Source organism: Ursus arctos, unplaced genomic scaffold (assembly GCF_023065955.2).
Source record: "Ursus arctos isolate Adak ecotype North America unplaced genomic scaffold, UrsArc2.0 scaffold_31, whole genome shotgun sequence".
NCBI lineage: Eukaryota > Metazoa > Chordata > Mammalia > Carnivora > Ursidae > Ursus > Ursus arctos.
In genome coordinates this window covers 11726761-11743436 of record NW_026622997.1, presented here as the reverse complement: position 1 = coordinate 11743436, position 16676 = coordinate 11726761, and the positions used below count along the sequence as shown (strand labels likewise).

Sequence of the window (16676 nt, the reverse complement as noted above, 5' to 3'; positions counted from 1 at the left end):
ACCTTACAGACCAGAGCACTCTGGCGCTGGTCTGTCCGTGACCCAGCACTTGGACCGACAGCAGGGTCAGCACATTTTAAGCCCCATCCGCAGTTACCCGCCTGTGAACCCTGCTTCCTCCAGAGTTGCTTTCTGAGTCCTGGCTTAGAAGATTCAGGCCTTGGCCCATTTGCGACTTTACCATGACAGACCTCCCCTCTTCGTGGGTTCTCCCGTGCCCACGGACAATGCAACCCCTTCTAACCGATCAGAGGAGGAGAAAGCAGAATGGATGTCCCAGGAGGTGCTGCCCAGAAAACACGATTCCTGGCTTTAGGGCTTGCGAGAGCAGTACAGCCTCGTCACCTCCCAAGTCGGGGGGGCTGCCCAGTGAAATCACGACGAAGGCCCTGCTCTCTCCTCTTCCTACTCTCCCGCCTGAGCCAGCCCTGCACCTGCAGCCATGAGCCAGAGGCTTCTTCTCCGAGATGCCGTGTGCGGGGGGGGGGGGGGGGGGGGGGGGCGTGCTGAGCGGGGGCGGGCTCGCGGGTCCCTTGATGGCCCCCGGGCACCAGCGGCCCGTCCTGCGCGGGCTGCAGCGCGGGGGCCAGACCAGCTGGCGGGATGACAGCAAATCACAGGACGGCCGTGTGACCGGCAATCTGCCATTTTTAAAATATAACATTTATTGCTTAGATGGTTTGATACAGAACAGCTTTTCTTCTCATTTTGAATTTGGAAGTACTATACAAACTGAATACAAAGAGGAAAAAGTACCAAAACCAAACCTGTGATTCTGTTCATGTGGCATAAACCGGTTTTGTATATAACACGTAGCAGCAGTTAAGTTCCCTTTAGAAAAATATGAATTCTACACATTTATTATTGTTTCCTGTTTAATGCATGGGCTGAAATCACTGGGATCAACTTCCTTCTTGAAGAAAGAGAGGACAGAGACGAAGAGCGTGGAAGGTACGACGCATCTTTCTGAAACTAGCATCTGACTGTCATGTAGCTTCCCCCCGGGCTGCGTGGAAAACAGCCCTGGGTTTTATATTTTGTTTTCACAGCCAGGAGTTTCATGTAGTGATTGAATCTCAGCATTGTGTCCATAAATCAAAGAGAAAAACAAGAGAAAAACTTGCACCTCAAAAAACTTTTCAGAAGATCCATATATATATATATATATATATATATATATATATGGATATATATATACTATTTTTTTTGTAAAAGCCCTGAGAGAAGGAGAAAGAGAATCAAACAAAATGTATAGAAACAAATTAGCTGGACATGCAAACTAAACTACGATTCACCCAGAGTTTAAACAAATCACAAATTTCACAGTTTAATATTGGGGGGGGGCAGGACAACAAACAAATAATACATTTCTCAACCTCACTAATAAAATGTGGCAAGACCTTATCGACTACCAGGGTACAGATGGAGGCTAAATAAAGCTTTAACTCAATAGTGATTATTGCAAGCTGTGGCCCCTGGCCACGCGGCCGGGCCAGTTCCTGCTACATCTCACCGCCGCGCTAAGTCATGGCTTCTCCCCACAGAGTCGCGAGTTTTAGTGTGGAGAGCTGCAGAGAAAAACAAAACACAAGATACCCCAAATAATAACAACAACAAAAACAACAATAACAATAGTCATAAAAAAATGCAGGGATGCATGAACTGGTTTTTCAACTAAGCAAACCACACTGGGCATAAAGTGATAACAAGGGATCATTGGTTCTGATTTGGATTCATCTCGAGTAAATCAAACCTCGGGTTCAGACATCCCCAGTACAGTTAAAAGTCATAGATACCTCAACCTTTTTCCTTTCACATGCAAAGAGATCGCGCGTCATTTTCCCAAAAGAACATAGAGCTTCCTTCGAAGTCTGGGCAGTTGGGATTTTGGCCACGAGAAATCAGTCAGGAAGTGGGGAGAAAAGGGTCTGTGTTGGTGAGTGTGGGCAGAGGGGGGAGGCTCAGGGCCGGAAGGGGCTGGAGTGCGGGGAGGGGTGGCCGGGGGAAGGCCGGAGGATCTGGCAGGGGGGCAGCAAGCGCAGGAGGCCCCTGGCAGCGAAGGCTCGGGAGCCCCAGAGGTCTCGGCTGAGGGACAGGACGCTGAATGCAAGCTCAGCTACAGCAGGGAGATCTCTCTTGTCACTGCCGGCGGCTACCGTGAGGCAATTCTATCACCTGCATGGGATGCTCATAAAAAAAAAAAAAACCTGCCTTTTCGCACCCAGGGGTTGAGGCTACTTCGGGAACACTAGACAGCATGTTTCGCTTCAAGCACCAACCCCACGTCACAGGAAGGTAAATACAAATCTATTTCTCATCTTCCAATCTTGCATGTGCAGTTTTATTACCAGTAGTAGTACTTCTTCGCTTTGCAAACGACAGTAGCACAGGCGGGTAAGGCTTGGGCCGGGTCTGGCAGGGAGACCAGTGAGGGACAGGTCTCGTCGCTGCCTGGCTTTCTCAGAAGCCCCGGGCGGGGCGCGTGCACCCTCGCTCTCCCCTCTCTGAGCTGCTCTTCGGCCGGCCGTGCGGGAGGACAGCTCCTGGCCCCGGTTGGTTTCTGCAGTCACGGAAGAAAGGCTTGTCTAAGTACAGTAGAAGAGCTACCACCCGGGGGAGGGGGGCCAAGGAAAGCTGCGGGCACATGCCCACATGGGGACCCGGGGGCAGCCCAGGTCTCCCCGGACAAATATTGCCCATTTGTTTCTGCTGACTGCAGAGACCAGCAAACTGATGAACTAATAATAATAATAATAATAATAATTAATAATACATATACCAAAAGGGGGGAAATCAGATATAGGACATCTGTGCATGTTCTCCATAGGTTAAAGTTGCCAGCGTAACTCTTCTCTGGAAGTTAAGAACGGATGTCTTGAAACTTGAACAGTAATACCATGTCTAACGCTGAAAACACGTACAAGGTTGAAGCTAGAATCTCTCCTGGTTTTGGCTGGCACCAAATTGGAAACCTTCATCAACCATATCCCGCCATACCGGGGACCAAATTACAGCTCCACCATGTAGCAAACAGAATAAGAAAAAGGTCTATTTGAGAAAAAGAACATCTTATCCATATTTCCTCTGGTAATTTACATGAAATTCACATCATTTTCTTCCAGTTATTGGTTATGGGTGTCCAAGGGCATATTTTTTTTTCGTCTGTTTCCAGCTCACAGAACATACGTTACTATCACAGATTCGCAAGAACAAGCTCACACACACCAATACAGAAGGTTACGTTAATGCTTAAATGAAAAGGTCCTCTCCAAATAATTCATTAACATATTTGCTTTGTTTTTCAAAAAGTCATCTTGGGGAAACACAACACCCAGGCTGACAGCAAGGACCGGTGAGTATTTAAGGCACTGGAGGTGTGCGTGCTGCGTCTCTCGCACGGAGATGGAAGGCTATGGCACTGGGCAAGACGGCCCGCTCCTGCTCGTCTCTCTCTCTCTCTCTCTCTCTCTCACTCCCCAACAGCTGAAGGGCACTGAGGAAACCTCATGAAATATAGATTCAGGACACTTTGCTCTGCTGGCTTTCGTCTGTGTGCTGGTGGGGGGACAAGATGGGCTGTCATTCCATTCCCAGGAGTGGCGAGGCACCATCTGAGGCCCGGATGGGGTGGGCGGGCCTCTTGCCTTGCAGCTCGGGCAGGTCCTGCCCGAGGGCCGCCGGGCTCTCCGGGTCAGGGTCACCCTGAGACTCCTGCTCCTTGGGGCTGCCTGATGGAGCAGCCCTGGGAGCACTCCTGCCGGCTTCAGCCTGGCCGGCACCCGCCGTCCGACCTGCTGCCCGCTCCTCCCTGCGGCCGGGATCCTTGGTGGCGTTGGCCAGGCTCTCCTTCCGGCTCCGGGTGACAGCCACGTGGTTGCTGGCCGGTGGAGCCGAGTCGGCCTCGTTTTCTGAGACAGGGTTGTTGCCGCTGTGGGTGGACTCGCTCTCACTGTCCTCCTCACCCCGCTCCTCCTTGTCGCTGTCCTTCCCGTGCTGCTTGGCGTGCCTGGCTTTCTGGTGGACCCGCTGATGGCGAACCAGGCTGTGCTTCAGGGTGAAGGTTCGCTCACAGGTCTGACACTTATATGGCCTTTCTCCTGGAGCAACGGGAGAAAGAGGTCGTGTCTGTTAACAGTAAGGCCACCAGTACCCAGCTCTCTGTGCTACACAAGAGCGGCAGCCGTGTGAGCAGGAAAAGGAGCAGCAGGTAGTAGGGGCCAGGCCCCCGCCCCGACTCAGGAGGAACCCTCCTAATTGTCTGAACTGGCAAAATAAGGGAGCAAGGGGCCGGCCTGGGCTTCACTCTCGCTTCCATCTCTCCAACTTGCTTGTTCACATACTGAGGCAGGAACCAGGGTCCCCAGGTGGAAGCCTCACGGACACCCAGACTGGCCTGAAAAGAACCTCAGGGGAGGATCACAGCAGGGTCCCTGTCACAGGGACAGGGCGCCACTCCTGTGGCTTGCGCATGACAGTGGCACCTCCCCGGTCAGAGGCACCAGAGCAGCTGGGGCTTTCCCTCTCGCTCACAAATATGGGCTGTGAGCAGCTGAGCGCAGCACCTGCCAGGAGCCCAAGAATATCTCTCTGCCGGGAGCCAAACACCGGAGCCCTCCAAATCCCCAAGCAGCGGGGCGGAGGAGTGTGTGGGGAGAATGTGTGCACCATGGCTGCCACGGGAGGGACAGGCGGAAAGCTGAGACCAAGATGCAGGCTCTAGGTGGGGTTTTTTTTGGGGGGGGGGGGATAGGTTTAAATCTTTTGGCTTTGTGAGTATAACCTGGTCTCCTCCTTTCTACCAAAACAACGGCCCCTTCTCCAGGGTTTGTAGGCGGGGAGTTCCAGAAGGAGCAAGGACATGTGTGGAACACGGCCGCCCTGACATGCCTGTGAAGCTCCTGTTCGGTGACATCAGTCAGGCTGCCACACAGCCGGCAAAGGAAAAGCCCCCGGCTGTGCGCACGTGCAGCCAACTTTCCCCCGAACGGCCGAGGATGAAGCCCAGGTGCCTCCCACAGAGTCCCGCAGAGCACCTGCCCTATGCCCGCTCCCCAGGCCACAAGCCCAGTCCTTCCCAGGCTCACCACGGGCCCCAAACAGCCAGCACCCACATTCTTCTAGATGCTTCTATGGGACAGGGCAGCCCTCCTCCCGTTCTACAGCTAGGAAAATGGTGGCTCAGAGAGCTGACCAAAATGCTCTCAAAACTACCACTGCTGAAGGGCCACCCCTCCGTGACCCTGCCAGGAGCTAGCATGGGCCAACTGCGAAGGAAACAACGCAGCTTCGCGGGCCCGCGCGCACGCCAGGGCCGGGCCGCACTGCTTCCGGGGAGGGGCCTCGTCCAGGCCCGAGGCGGCAGTCGGCGGGCAGGCCCCGCAGGTGTGGGGAGTAGAGGCGCCCCGCCCCTTACCTGTGTGCGACCGCATGTGCCGGGTCAGGTCCTGCAGGGACCAGAACCTCTTGTTGCACACGCTGCACACCTTCTTCCTCTTGTCGGCCTTGCTGGCCGCGCTTCTCGGCGAGTCCGTCTTTGGCTTCTTGTCGTCGTCACTCTTCTCTGAGGACTTCTTCTCGGCCACGCTCTCCCCGTCCGAGGCGCCCTCCGCCTCCTCGCCCTGCTTCTCCCCCGAGGCTTCCGACGACGAGGCCACCCCCTCCGCCAGGGGCTCCTCCGGGGGGAGGGCGGGCTTCTCCTCTGGCTCGGGAGCGGGGACCGCAGCGGGGCCGGGCAGCGGGCCCTCGGCACCCCCTCCGCTGGCGCCCGGGCCGTCCTCCTGGGGCTCCTCGCGGCCGTGCGCCTTCCTGTGGCGGCTCAGAGTCCCCTGGAACTTGAAGCTCTTGCCGCAGACATCGCAGGCGTACTTCTGGTCCTGCTGGGCGGGGCCCCCGCTGCCCGTGGCGCCCGCGTCGCCCTCGGCCAGCTTGAAGCCCATCAGCCTGCTGGCGAGGTTGAGGTCCAGGCTCTTGTTGCTGACGGTGTCTTCCTCCGGGCCGTCCGCGTCCTCGTCCCTCTCCTCCACTCCGCGCTTGTCCTCGTGCTCCTGGCTCTCCCCAGCTCCCTGCGCCTCCCCATCCCCGGGGGGCGCGGCCGGTCCCCGCGGCACCTCCTCTGCCGGGAGCTCCTCCTGGACCTGACTGGGCGCAGGGGCTCCCTCGGCCGTGGGCTGCTCTTTCTCGCGGGAGGTGAGGTCCAGCACTTCGCCCCCCGGCGCTGGTGTCTCTGTGTCCGACTGGCTATCTGCGGGAGCGAGCACAGGGGCACAGGCTGAGGCCCAACGCCACCCAACACGCGCCTTCCAAGAGCCCCACTGGGACTCTTGGCTGGACCCACCTCCCCAAGCCTGTATGCCAACCCCAGCAAGGATGCCTCTTCCCCCCACTCCTTGTTCCCACTCACATCCCCGGAAGGCCGTGGTGAACCTGGGGTTAGTTTACAAAAGGCAAAAGGAGCCTCCACATACACACAGGTTGGGGTCAAGGGGCCAGCTGCTCTCGGAGCTCTGGCCCTCCCCTTCCACTGCCCCCCGTAGCGGTGCCCGGCGCCCTCCACTGCCACACACAGGGATGCTCAGGCCCCCAGGAAGGTGTGAGCGACTCAGGGCAGCACAGACAGAAGGATCGGCGAGAGAGGAGAGTTGGTGCATTCCAGAAACTCGCAGCACTAGGGAGGCTGAGGAAGCGGAGCTGTCAAAGTTATTTTTCCAGTGCAAAGAGATTATACAAACATGCAACACACGCAGGACCGCTCCCGGAACGTAGTACCTGATGAGCGTCTCACAGAAATGGCCCAAAGCGTGTACTCTGTGCTACGGTACACGTGCTCTCGCCTGCCGGCTAGTTCCCAGAGTTCCGAGGTGGAAAAGGCGATGCATGCACACCTGCAGGCCTCCCTGGCTGTTGTGAGGACCCCACGCAGTGAGTGGAAACATCTCCTAGCTCTTCATTTGCTCCTACCTGTCCACCCTTCACAGCAAAACCAAATGTGGAAGTCTCCCAGTTTTTAATGACCTTCCTAAGGGATGGCACTGTGGCAACACCAATGACACCCAACAGACAACAGCATTTATCAGAAGCACCATCTGCTCTTCACTCAGGCTGAATGAGGGCTTAATGACTTCTTCATTATGTGCGAAGACCGTGAAGTTGTGGCTGAGACCCACTATTTAATTATCGATCCAGTGGCCAACTTACTACTGCAGGGATTCAGAAATTCCTCTGACAATCGGGCTGACAAAATCCAGTTTCGTGGCACCCAGGTCCGATGTACGTCCCTCCGTATGCCAGATCCCTAATTACAGTGCCCGAGCCAGCGGATTCTGGCACCTAAGCTGGCTCCTCACATACGTGACCAGACGTACCACCATGTCCACCTGTACCCCTCTACCTGGTCAATTCTTTGCCATCAAGGCGGTCCTACGGCAGGGGGCGAAGGAGCTGGCCCTACCCTTGCTATGGTCACACCTGTCTGGGGCTTTTGGCTCACCTACACCCATCTATACTTCCACTGACATCATTTCATTGGTTTTATTCGGACTGTGCCTTTTGACGGGCACTACTTGAGTGTCTCAAGAAGTTTCAGAAAGAAACAAATACTTATGGTGTGAATACAAAATGTGTCAATAAATGATTTTTTATAAATTATCCAAAAGTTTAAAGAAGAGGACTCCTGAGATATACACATCTAGGCCTTATTCTACAAAAAAAACTATACTCGTTTCCTTGAATCATCCCAATAGGGAGCATCTATTAAATGAATTTTGGTATAAAGTCTATTACAAAAAAGTATGGAATGCTGTTTCTTAAAATAAAAAAAAAAAAAAAAAAAAAAAAAAAAAAAAAGCTTGATCTCTGGTTACTTTCCTATTTGTCCCAGTATATTCTAGGCTGTTTCTCTTCATTATTTTTTTTTCACCAAAGAACATGGGTTTTCAAGTTCACTGTAGCAGAACATACTTAAGATGATCTTATTTTAAAAAGTGGTGAATTCTGGAACCAAACCCAAGTAAATATGCTAATCTCAGATTGTCCTCACTCTTGGGCCCTTCCTTAGTTAGCGTGGATAATGGAGAGCTCACCCTAAATCCCCTGAAAGGCCAACTCACTTCCTCTGGTGAACAAAAGGGGGCTTGGCCGTGCTCTAGCAAACTTCCACTAGGGGGCGTGTTTTAACAGGGCAGCCCGTGCCCTTGAAATTCTAGCCACTCCAACAGATTCTTATTAAGTGATTCTTGGCAACAGTAGACTTAGCCTCTTCTCATTTCATGAACATCCAGCTTCTAACGCCAGGTCCTACTTTGATCCCCACCTTCTTCAACCGCCTACAGTTTCAAATGCAAGCAGCAGCACAGATGGCTTCTCTAAGCAATGCCACCTCCCTTACCTGGTAATTCTCTGTCCCTGTCAGTTCCCTCATTCGTGATGCTAAACCTAAGAAAACTGTGCTAGGAAGCGGGACTCCTGCGAGCACTCGTAGATGATAAACCCACAGCTCCTCCTACGGGGGAAAGTGGAGACTTTCGTGTCAGCTTGACGATGAAATACCTCTTGCTTCCTAAAATTCCATGTTCCTCAGTTGATGTGATCAGCTATCAATCTAAACACCCAATCAGCCTGGCCAAGGGCACGCTGTTGGGGAAGCGACCATGTGCATCTCGCCTCCCCAGAAGCATGTCCTGCGGTGCTGTGCGTGCTGCCCCCTGCGCTCTTCTGGCTGGTAGGGGCGATGCCCGTAAGGAGCGGTATGAAGCGTCCACGTTTCTCCTGACTTAGAAAGTCATGTGCAGGCGCCCCCCCAAATATGAAGGCTCCCACAGGCATCACTTGAGGAACCACGAGTATCCCCCAAAGACAAAGTGGGCTAGGGAACCTCTCTGCCCTCGAGAAAGTGAACAAAGAGCTTCAGGCCAATGACTGATGGGCCCCTTCGTAGCAGCACTGTTAGCATTCCTTGGGTGGGTGGGTGGGGAATCGAGGTAATATTTTCTTGAAAGAACTTATATGATTGAAAAAGTCAGACTTATAACACATGTTTAGGGACTTGAAGCTAGGCATATAAACCTAGAAAACCCCTCAAGAACTTCCTTGGTCATTTCCTGCCCTTTTGTTTTGTTTTGTTTTTATGGTCTTCCTCTAAAGCCTCACTTTTAACTTCACGGGAGGTAGCACCAAAAGCAAGCTTCACCCCACACTCCCGCAATGCTCAGCTGGCTTTGCAGCTCTCCTTGAAATCACTGAACTCCACCCCTCCCTGACTCCTTTGTCCCTCTTTCTTACTATGTATGGATTGTGACCACAACGAAACCAAACATTTATTTTCTCTTTGCTGGTTTCACATTACAGCTTTCAGTGAATTTTCTTTTTCCAGAGGTTTCGTCCCTTAAGGAAACCCTACACAACGTCCAGAATAGGGCAGATAAGGGGCCTGGATGGGCTCTGGCAAAAAAGAACTCGTGTAACAGCAAATTTAAAAAACAAATACACCCACAATGTAAAGTTTGGTGCTGAACTGAAGCTAAGATGTATATTCTGATTAGCTTTGTGTCTGCAGGCTCCTACAGCTGCCCCCCTCCCCCGGGATGTCGTCAGGAGGCCCGGGTTCCAGACTCATCCTCAGGCTCAGGAAGCTGAATGGAAAATGTGCGCCCAGCACTTGGTTCTTCCTTGCCACCCTGGGAAACGGAGGGCTCCCCTCAATTGACCTCGATTATCCACTGCTTTCCCTCTTTTGGGACCGTTATGGGTAGAATCACATAGCTGCTTTCTTAAACCAGGCTTCAAGAAAATGCTCGGGGCTACCAGGTGACACAGTGGCCAGCTACTAAACGTTAAGAGTGATCGTCTGCAGCAAATCTGAGTTCCTGCCAGCATCGTTGCGGGTTTCCTGGGGATGGAACAGCTGATCTCTGGCTCCTGGGGATCCAAGGTTCCATATCTTTCTTTACCCAAAGATCCTGGCAAGTTATGCAGACATGGAAGCTGGGGGGAGGCGGCGGCCAACTGGCTCACATTTTTATACCCTTAGAGGGTTTGATCTTAACCAAAGGGCCTGGCAGTTCAGGGGCTGGCTTGCTTCACTAGGGCTTGAGGGAAGGCATGGGGAAGAAGCAGAGGGTCGGGATCAATTCCTCTTCCTGGAAATGCTACCCATTCAGATGTGTCCCTCTCCCCCTGTAAGTCAGATAAGGACAAGGGGGCTGGGGAGAAGGAGGGGGCTCCCAGACAACACAGCTCCCCACCCCCACCCACATCTGAGAGAGAGAAGCACAGGACACAATTACAGCCCTGGACAAACGCCTCTGGGGAGAACCTCTCTGGCTTTGAGCAATGGGGAAATGTCAAGCTTTCAAGATCTGCAGGGCTGAATCCACACCTGTTACTAACCCATGGCCAACCAGTCATGTATGTAGGTAACGCACAGCAACCAATTTTCTGATCTGTTTCGGGGGGGTGGGAGGCACAGAACCCCAGGACTTGGAGATGCCGGAATGTAATGAATAGAGGACAGGACTGAATACAGAAGCTGTAAGGGAAAAAAAAAAAAAGGTGGCAGGAGACGCATTGAGCAGCCGTTAATTGCTCTGTAGGGGCTGGAGGAAGGAAGCACATATCAGCACATGAGAATAATACCCGGATTCAGGTCAAGCAGAGATGTGATTAAAGAAAGGACATGCAGAGTGCTTTTTCAAACAAGACAAAGTTTTTTACTGGGAAGAGAGTTATTGAAGAGAAAAACACCCCCTCCCCACCCACCACTCCCCTGTGGAGGGCTGGGCATCACTACTTCCTGAAATAACCTGACATCGGAGGGAGCCCATCCCTGCTCTGTAGGATGCGGCAGAGGCTGGGCTTAGAGAAAACAACACCCCAAGCCAGTAGGGTTTCATATCCTTCTTAGATGTGATCCTACCGAGAGCTAGAACTGCTTGCCCAACCTCGTCTCCCACCTCCAGAGGGGCCCCGCAGCAGGAAGAGAGGGTCTGCTGGGAGCACCACAGATCTCCTCTAGCAGCTCAGGAAAGCGATCTAGGGGCACCGTCAGTGTTTCCCCAGGCCCCTTCCTGCTGCACGCATGCTCCCAGTCCTCGGCAGGGCCCGCTTCTAGGGACCGCCTGCCGAGTCCTACAGAGAGAGGCATGGGAAAGGCAGCCGCCATGCTTGCACGGCTGGAGTTTGCTACCGTGCCAGCAGAGCTCTCGGAGTGGCCCTCCTCTGTCCCTCTCCTCCTGTCCAGCACCCGGAAGCACTACCTGTGCTATCATGGGGTCCAACATCACTCTCTTTGGACTGGGGGATAAGCCCGTTTCTTCTCAGGGAACAGTTGGTAACTCCGTGTTTGCGCAACTGGTGGCGTTCACAGTTAGATTTGGTAGAAAAGAAGGCATCGCATTTTTGACAAGGGAAGGGTTTCTGACCTGAAGCAGGAAAAAAAATATATATTTATCTGGCTTTCTACTGCAACAAAAAAAAAAGTCGCTTTCCATTCATTCCCCTGGGACAATTGGCATGTTTCCCCCCCATCCAACCCCTTCCTTTAAAACACACGCACACGCACACACACACACGCACACGCACACATTAAAAAAAAATACTGGTAACATCAACAACTCAAGTGATATCTTCCCTTATCCTGAGTGAAATGGAATGAAGGTTTTGTCTTCAAAATATTAAAAGTTAACAATGAAACCAAGACGTTTAAAACAACAGTATTACAATTAAAAATCTTAACAGTAACAACAAAAAAGATCGAGTAAAGGGATTTTAGAGCACAGCAAGGAAACACCTCCAGTCTGTCACAAAGAGAAGCCACCTCTTGGTAATTTCTGGCGGACTTCTGACGCTGGGAAATCAAACTGGCATCGTGAAGCCCAGGATGTCCCCAGGAGCCATTCCCCTCCCCCTGGCCAGGCGGGTGTGGCCCGCCCACCTGCCCGGCCTGCAGTGGCCCTGAAGCAGGGAAACGCACCACCTCCTGTCCGACCTGCTGAGACAGTGCTACGGTGACCTCTGCCCGAGCTCACTGCAGTCCTAGCGGGCAAGGAGGCCCGCTCCTTGCATTACAGGTTCTTTGTTCCCCTGGCTCTATGCCCTTGCTAGTAGTACACAGTGACCCACAAAGGACCGAGTCTGTGTTGGGAGATCAAGTGCTCTGGGCCACAGACCTGCCAGTGGAGAGAAGCGGCTGAGAGGCCCTGCCTCCACCCCACTCCACCATCGGGTAGCTCCCGAGAGAGGAGTTCTCTGCTCTGCTTTGCCTGTCTTAATCTTCCAATTTGATTCCTTTTGTAACCGTACAGACAATATTCCAAAACGCAGACCAGGGTCCTCTGCAACTTGTCCTGGGTTTGTGTGGCTGGAGGTGCAGGGAAAGCCAGGGCGAGGAGGGAGAGGGGAGGAAGGGGGGGTAAGAGGGATGGGGGGCGGAGCTGAAGTTCTGGAGAGAGAAGGTGGAGGTAAATCATTTACTCTATCACTGGATTCTTCTGTTTTCCCCCAAGTGCTAAGGTCCCAGTTTCTGGTTTGACAGGAGAACAGGCTTTGTGTACTAACAAACACAACGTCAGAGCTGCAGCCTTCCCTGGGTGCCTCATAACCTTGGGACGGCCACAATGAGACACATGAGTGATCAAGAACTGCCAGCAAAGTCAACCAGCACAACCCCCTCGCAACACCAACACAGGGGCCCTTCAGCCTCCCAGGGGCGATCCACGGATGCCCAACCTTGTGCAGGTGACAAGACCAGGCACTCACCGCGAGCTGACCACCTGGGCCTGGCGCCGGGGGCTTAGCACAAGGGGAAGGGAGAAAGAGCACCGCACACCACACAACTCCAGGGGGCGCCATTCACACAGAGCATGCTGGTGTGCAACCCAGCATCACATCACTGCCCAGACAAGTTCCAGCATCAGCAGCAAAGAAAGGGGCCATCCCTTCCCTCTTGAGTTGCAAGACCCTTTCAGGTGATGCTTCGAAATCACCAGTGAACTTTTAAGAATACAGATGTCTGGAACCAGCAAAGACCATGGAATGAGATACCCAAAAGCCTGGCATGTGTGCTTTTAAGGAGCTCACATGGGACCTACAGGATCAAGAGGAGAACCCAAGGACTGCTTCAAAGTTTCCCTCCACAAAGCCCAGGAAGTGTTTTATTTATTATTATTAATATTTTTTGGTATATGCTTCAAATTATTCTTGCTTTCCACTAAAAATTGAACATAATCTTTCGTAATTATTCGGTCTTTAAGTATGAAAAGTAACATTTTATCGTCCAAGATCAAATATCATAGCTTCTCTGTGCCAGGCCAGACTGAGAGGGAGAGACCCAGCTGGGAGTAAAACCAGTCAGAAGCTGGGATGATGAGGAACTGTAAGATTCTTACTTCTTCCCATTACAGGGTTTACTCTGTGATTTTACAGCTGGGTTTGGACAGCCAGGCTCACGCCCCACAATGAAGATTCAGAATCTTGTGCTAAATTCAGACACTGACCCAATGATGTCAGAAGGTTCTCAATGTGACAACGAACAGGAACCTCTCAAAGTTCCCCTTCTCACTGCAAAAGCCTAACATTTATGCATTCATTCACTCACTTGGTTACTTTTACTGACGTTTAATTGACAAGTCTTACATTTTAAAGGGTGGTGTGCTCTCTGGAGTGCATGGACAGAGAAAAGCATGAGCCCCTCCAGTATTTTTAATCAGACAGGTTTCCCCAAAACTTGTTGATTGGTAATCTCCATGGAAAGATCACACGATTCATTTATTTGGGTGACTGCCACAAGTCACTGCTCTCAGCAGTGTTCCTAAATGTACCTGCAGCCACAAGGAGTTTCCTTAGCACCAAAGACCTACGGCCTCCCTCCACCTCCCACAGGAGCCGAGAAAACCATCAGCTAGCCCGTTTCCCTCCCAGAGAGCAGTCAGGAGAAGAGAGCAACCCTGTACTACGTGATGTTATCTGGCAGCCACCGGGACCATCGGGAAGAGAAGAATGAACAGCGAGAGTAAGTCTGATCACTCAGCTTCCCGCCCGCAGACTTCTTTCCAAGGCTTTGCACCCTCGCGGAGAAGGCTTCTTGCTCTCTGTGACAGAGGTGCGCACACGGCTGGCTGGGCAAACAGGGCCAAGGTTGCCACTTCAGAAAGCCAGAAGTAGCCAAACAGCACTGGTGTCCAAAGCGCTTTCCACGCGGAGGTCTGCACATCGTACTGATTTCAACCCTAATGCCGGGTGCCTGTGAGCGGCAAGTGGGACAGGGTGAGTGCGGAGGACCTCAGGCTAGCAAAGAAAAGGCACTAAAACCAACTGGGAGAATCCCAAAATGTCAGAGCTGGAGGCTCAGCCATCCCAGGCTCCCGAACCCTTCATTTTAGGAGAAAAGGGATTAGAGAAAGAGGAAGATGAGGAGGAGCAGAAATGGGCTGACAGCACTTTGTGTTCTCTTGGCCTGTGGCCTAAACGAGGGGGAGAGGGGAGGGACAGCGGACTGTCCTCTCCCAAAGGGGCAGCACTATTCAGGCAGAGGAGCCAAGGAACCAGGAACCATCCCTGCTCACCAGGACACAGGCCAGGAGGAGAGTGCACAGAGAGCTCAGCAGGGAAGATGAAATCGGATGGCAGGTGCCGGCTTCCTCCTGAGACACAGGCCACGGGCCCCTCGGCCGCAGCAAGCCCCGCTGGTCTCCCTGATGCTGCCGGAGACAGCGTATGCATGTTCCGGTCCTTCTGTGCCTTTGCTAAGGGGTCAGGAGGAGGTGGACTCTCGAGACCCAGGGGCAGTTTGCCTCATGACAATCTGAACCCCAGACACTGCTCAGAGCTTCGGGCTGGAACACAGCTAGATCTTAACACTACCCTCCCCCCAAAAAAAAGAAAAAAGAAAAAAAAAAAGCCTCTTTTCTGTAGACTGCGTTTTGTTTACAGGGCCTTTCAGAGCCGTGTTGAACTCCCGTGTGCCCACATATGTGCCCCCATCTTATTCCAAGGTTTCTGCAGAAAGCCAGGGAACCCAAAACACACGCAGCCGGGGGATTCCTCAAGAGCAGAGCCTCTACCAGGAAAACACCCGTCTGTGGGAAGAGGGGACGGGTCAGCTGGTTTCCCAGGCTCTGTCCAGCTGCGACGCTCAATGAATGGAAAATGTTCTAACACAGCACCAGGCACAGCCAAGTGCTCCATGAAGTTATTTAACAGAAGTGATGCTGAGACTGTCCCTGAAGCTGACGCAGGAGAACAGCAGAGGCAGTTAACAAAGCCCGGGGAGCGCGGCTCATACAGCGTCTACGCGGGCTAGTCCCATCCCGGGGCCATGCTTCGGTCTCACTACTAGGATTCGGGTCTGTGTCTGCGTCCGCCTCCTCTCCAGCCCCCTGCCAGTCTTCTGCACTGGAGCATGTTGGGACACGTCACGAAGGCAGAAGCAGGCACACCCTCCACACCGGCTGACAGAGAAGCAGCAACCGCACACCCCGACGCGGGCCAGCCGCAGGGAACGTGACCCGGGCTCTGCACTCGGGCTCCACTAGCTCACGACCCACCCACAGGCCGCCAGGCTTTCAGCCTCTCTCAGCCTTCATTTCCCTGCTTCAAGATGTGGACAACATCGCCCTCATGGGATAGTCATGAAGACTAGCTCTGGCAGGTGTCTCTGCCGACCCTGAGGGCTCCCCTCAAGTCCAGGCCGGAGGACGCGGTCGGACAGGACGTCATGGATGGGTGCAGCAGACACAGCCACCAGGGGTCTAGGAACTGCTTAGGGAGAAGTGGCAGAACATGCTGGTATTTCCGCCCACCCTACCCCACCTTCAACAAACCTCCCATCTTCCTTGCCTGGTTTCAGAAGCTACGAGACTTTACACCCACTAGGACATTTTGGCATTCAAAAGCCAGGTGACTGAAATGACTGCATTCACAAGTGGGAACTCCTATCAGGCACGTGCAAGACATGGACACAACTCTGGGAAGAAAATGCCAGCCGCTCTGGTCCTCCTAGGGAGACTGCTGGTTTGCTAGGAAGAGAAAGTCCGGGAATGAATGGCCTCACCCGTGGACAATGTGCATGCTTTCTACTAAGCACAGGACTCCCAGCTGTGGGGAGGGTGGTGGGGGCGGCATCAGGGGCTGCAGAGGGTAGGGCATGGTGAGTGCCACCAGGTCCAGACATCTGCTTTCTGAAAAGTGGTAACAGAAGTACTCACTTCTCCAAAGGCTCTGCAGGTGACAAATAAATGTCCCCCAAAAAGGGCAGCAAGAGCCTGCGGCTCGGGGCACCTCCCGTTTATGATGCATTTTCTTTTCTGAACCGCCTTCTTCAGAGAACTGTGACTTGACTTTGTCAGGCTTATAGGATTTCAAATAAAAATGACAGTCTGAAAATGTAGCATATACTCCACAAATCTACAAATTCTGATATTGGAGTCCTTTGTGCACAGGCATCCCAGGCTTGCTGCCACCTGAGTCCTGGATTCGAGGCCCCACCAGCCCAGAGAGACCCCCCCCCCCACAACAACTTGCTCTTCCCTCCCCGTTTCCCAGGGAGGGCCTGGCGACCTCCCCCCCTCGTTAGTATAAACAGCCTGCCATGGGCTTCTTGGGAAGCTTCTGTGATGACCACCCCTTCTGAATGAAGCCTTTCCCCCTGGGTACAGCGCATGGCTCACACCTAGTTCCCAGTACCT

At 53.1% G+C, this 16676-nt stretch overlaps 1 protein-coding gene across 9 annotated transcripts in view; it reads right to left on the bottom strand.

The window, feature by feature from the left end:
- Window positions 1-539: 539 nt before the first annotated feature.
- The window catches only part of RREB1 (ras responsive element binding protein 1), a 171562-nt gene continuing 155425 nt past the window's right edge, over window positions 540-16676 (bottom strand). For 5 of the 9 annotated variants that reach the window (XM_026511441.4, XM_026511439.4, XM_026511436.4 and 2 more), the window contains 3 exons: window positions 11250-11414; window positions 5414-6241; window positions 545-4097 (listed from right to left, as the gene is read on the bottom strand). In XM_026511441.4, coding sequence (XP_026367226.1) covers window positions 3580-4097; window positions 5414-6241; window positions 11250-11414 — 1511 coding nt within the window. In that variant the 3' untranslated portion in view covers window positions 545-3579. Of the gene's footprint in view, window positions 4098-5413; window positions 6242-11249; window positions 11415-16676 lie in introns of all 9 variants that reach the window. The other 4 variants (XM_026511442.4, XM_048225839.2, XM_044388733.3 and 1 more) reach the window with 3 other exon arrangements.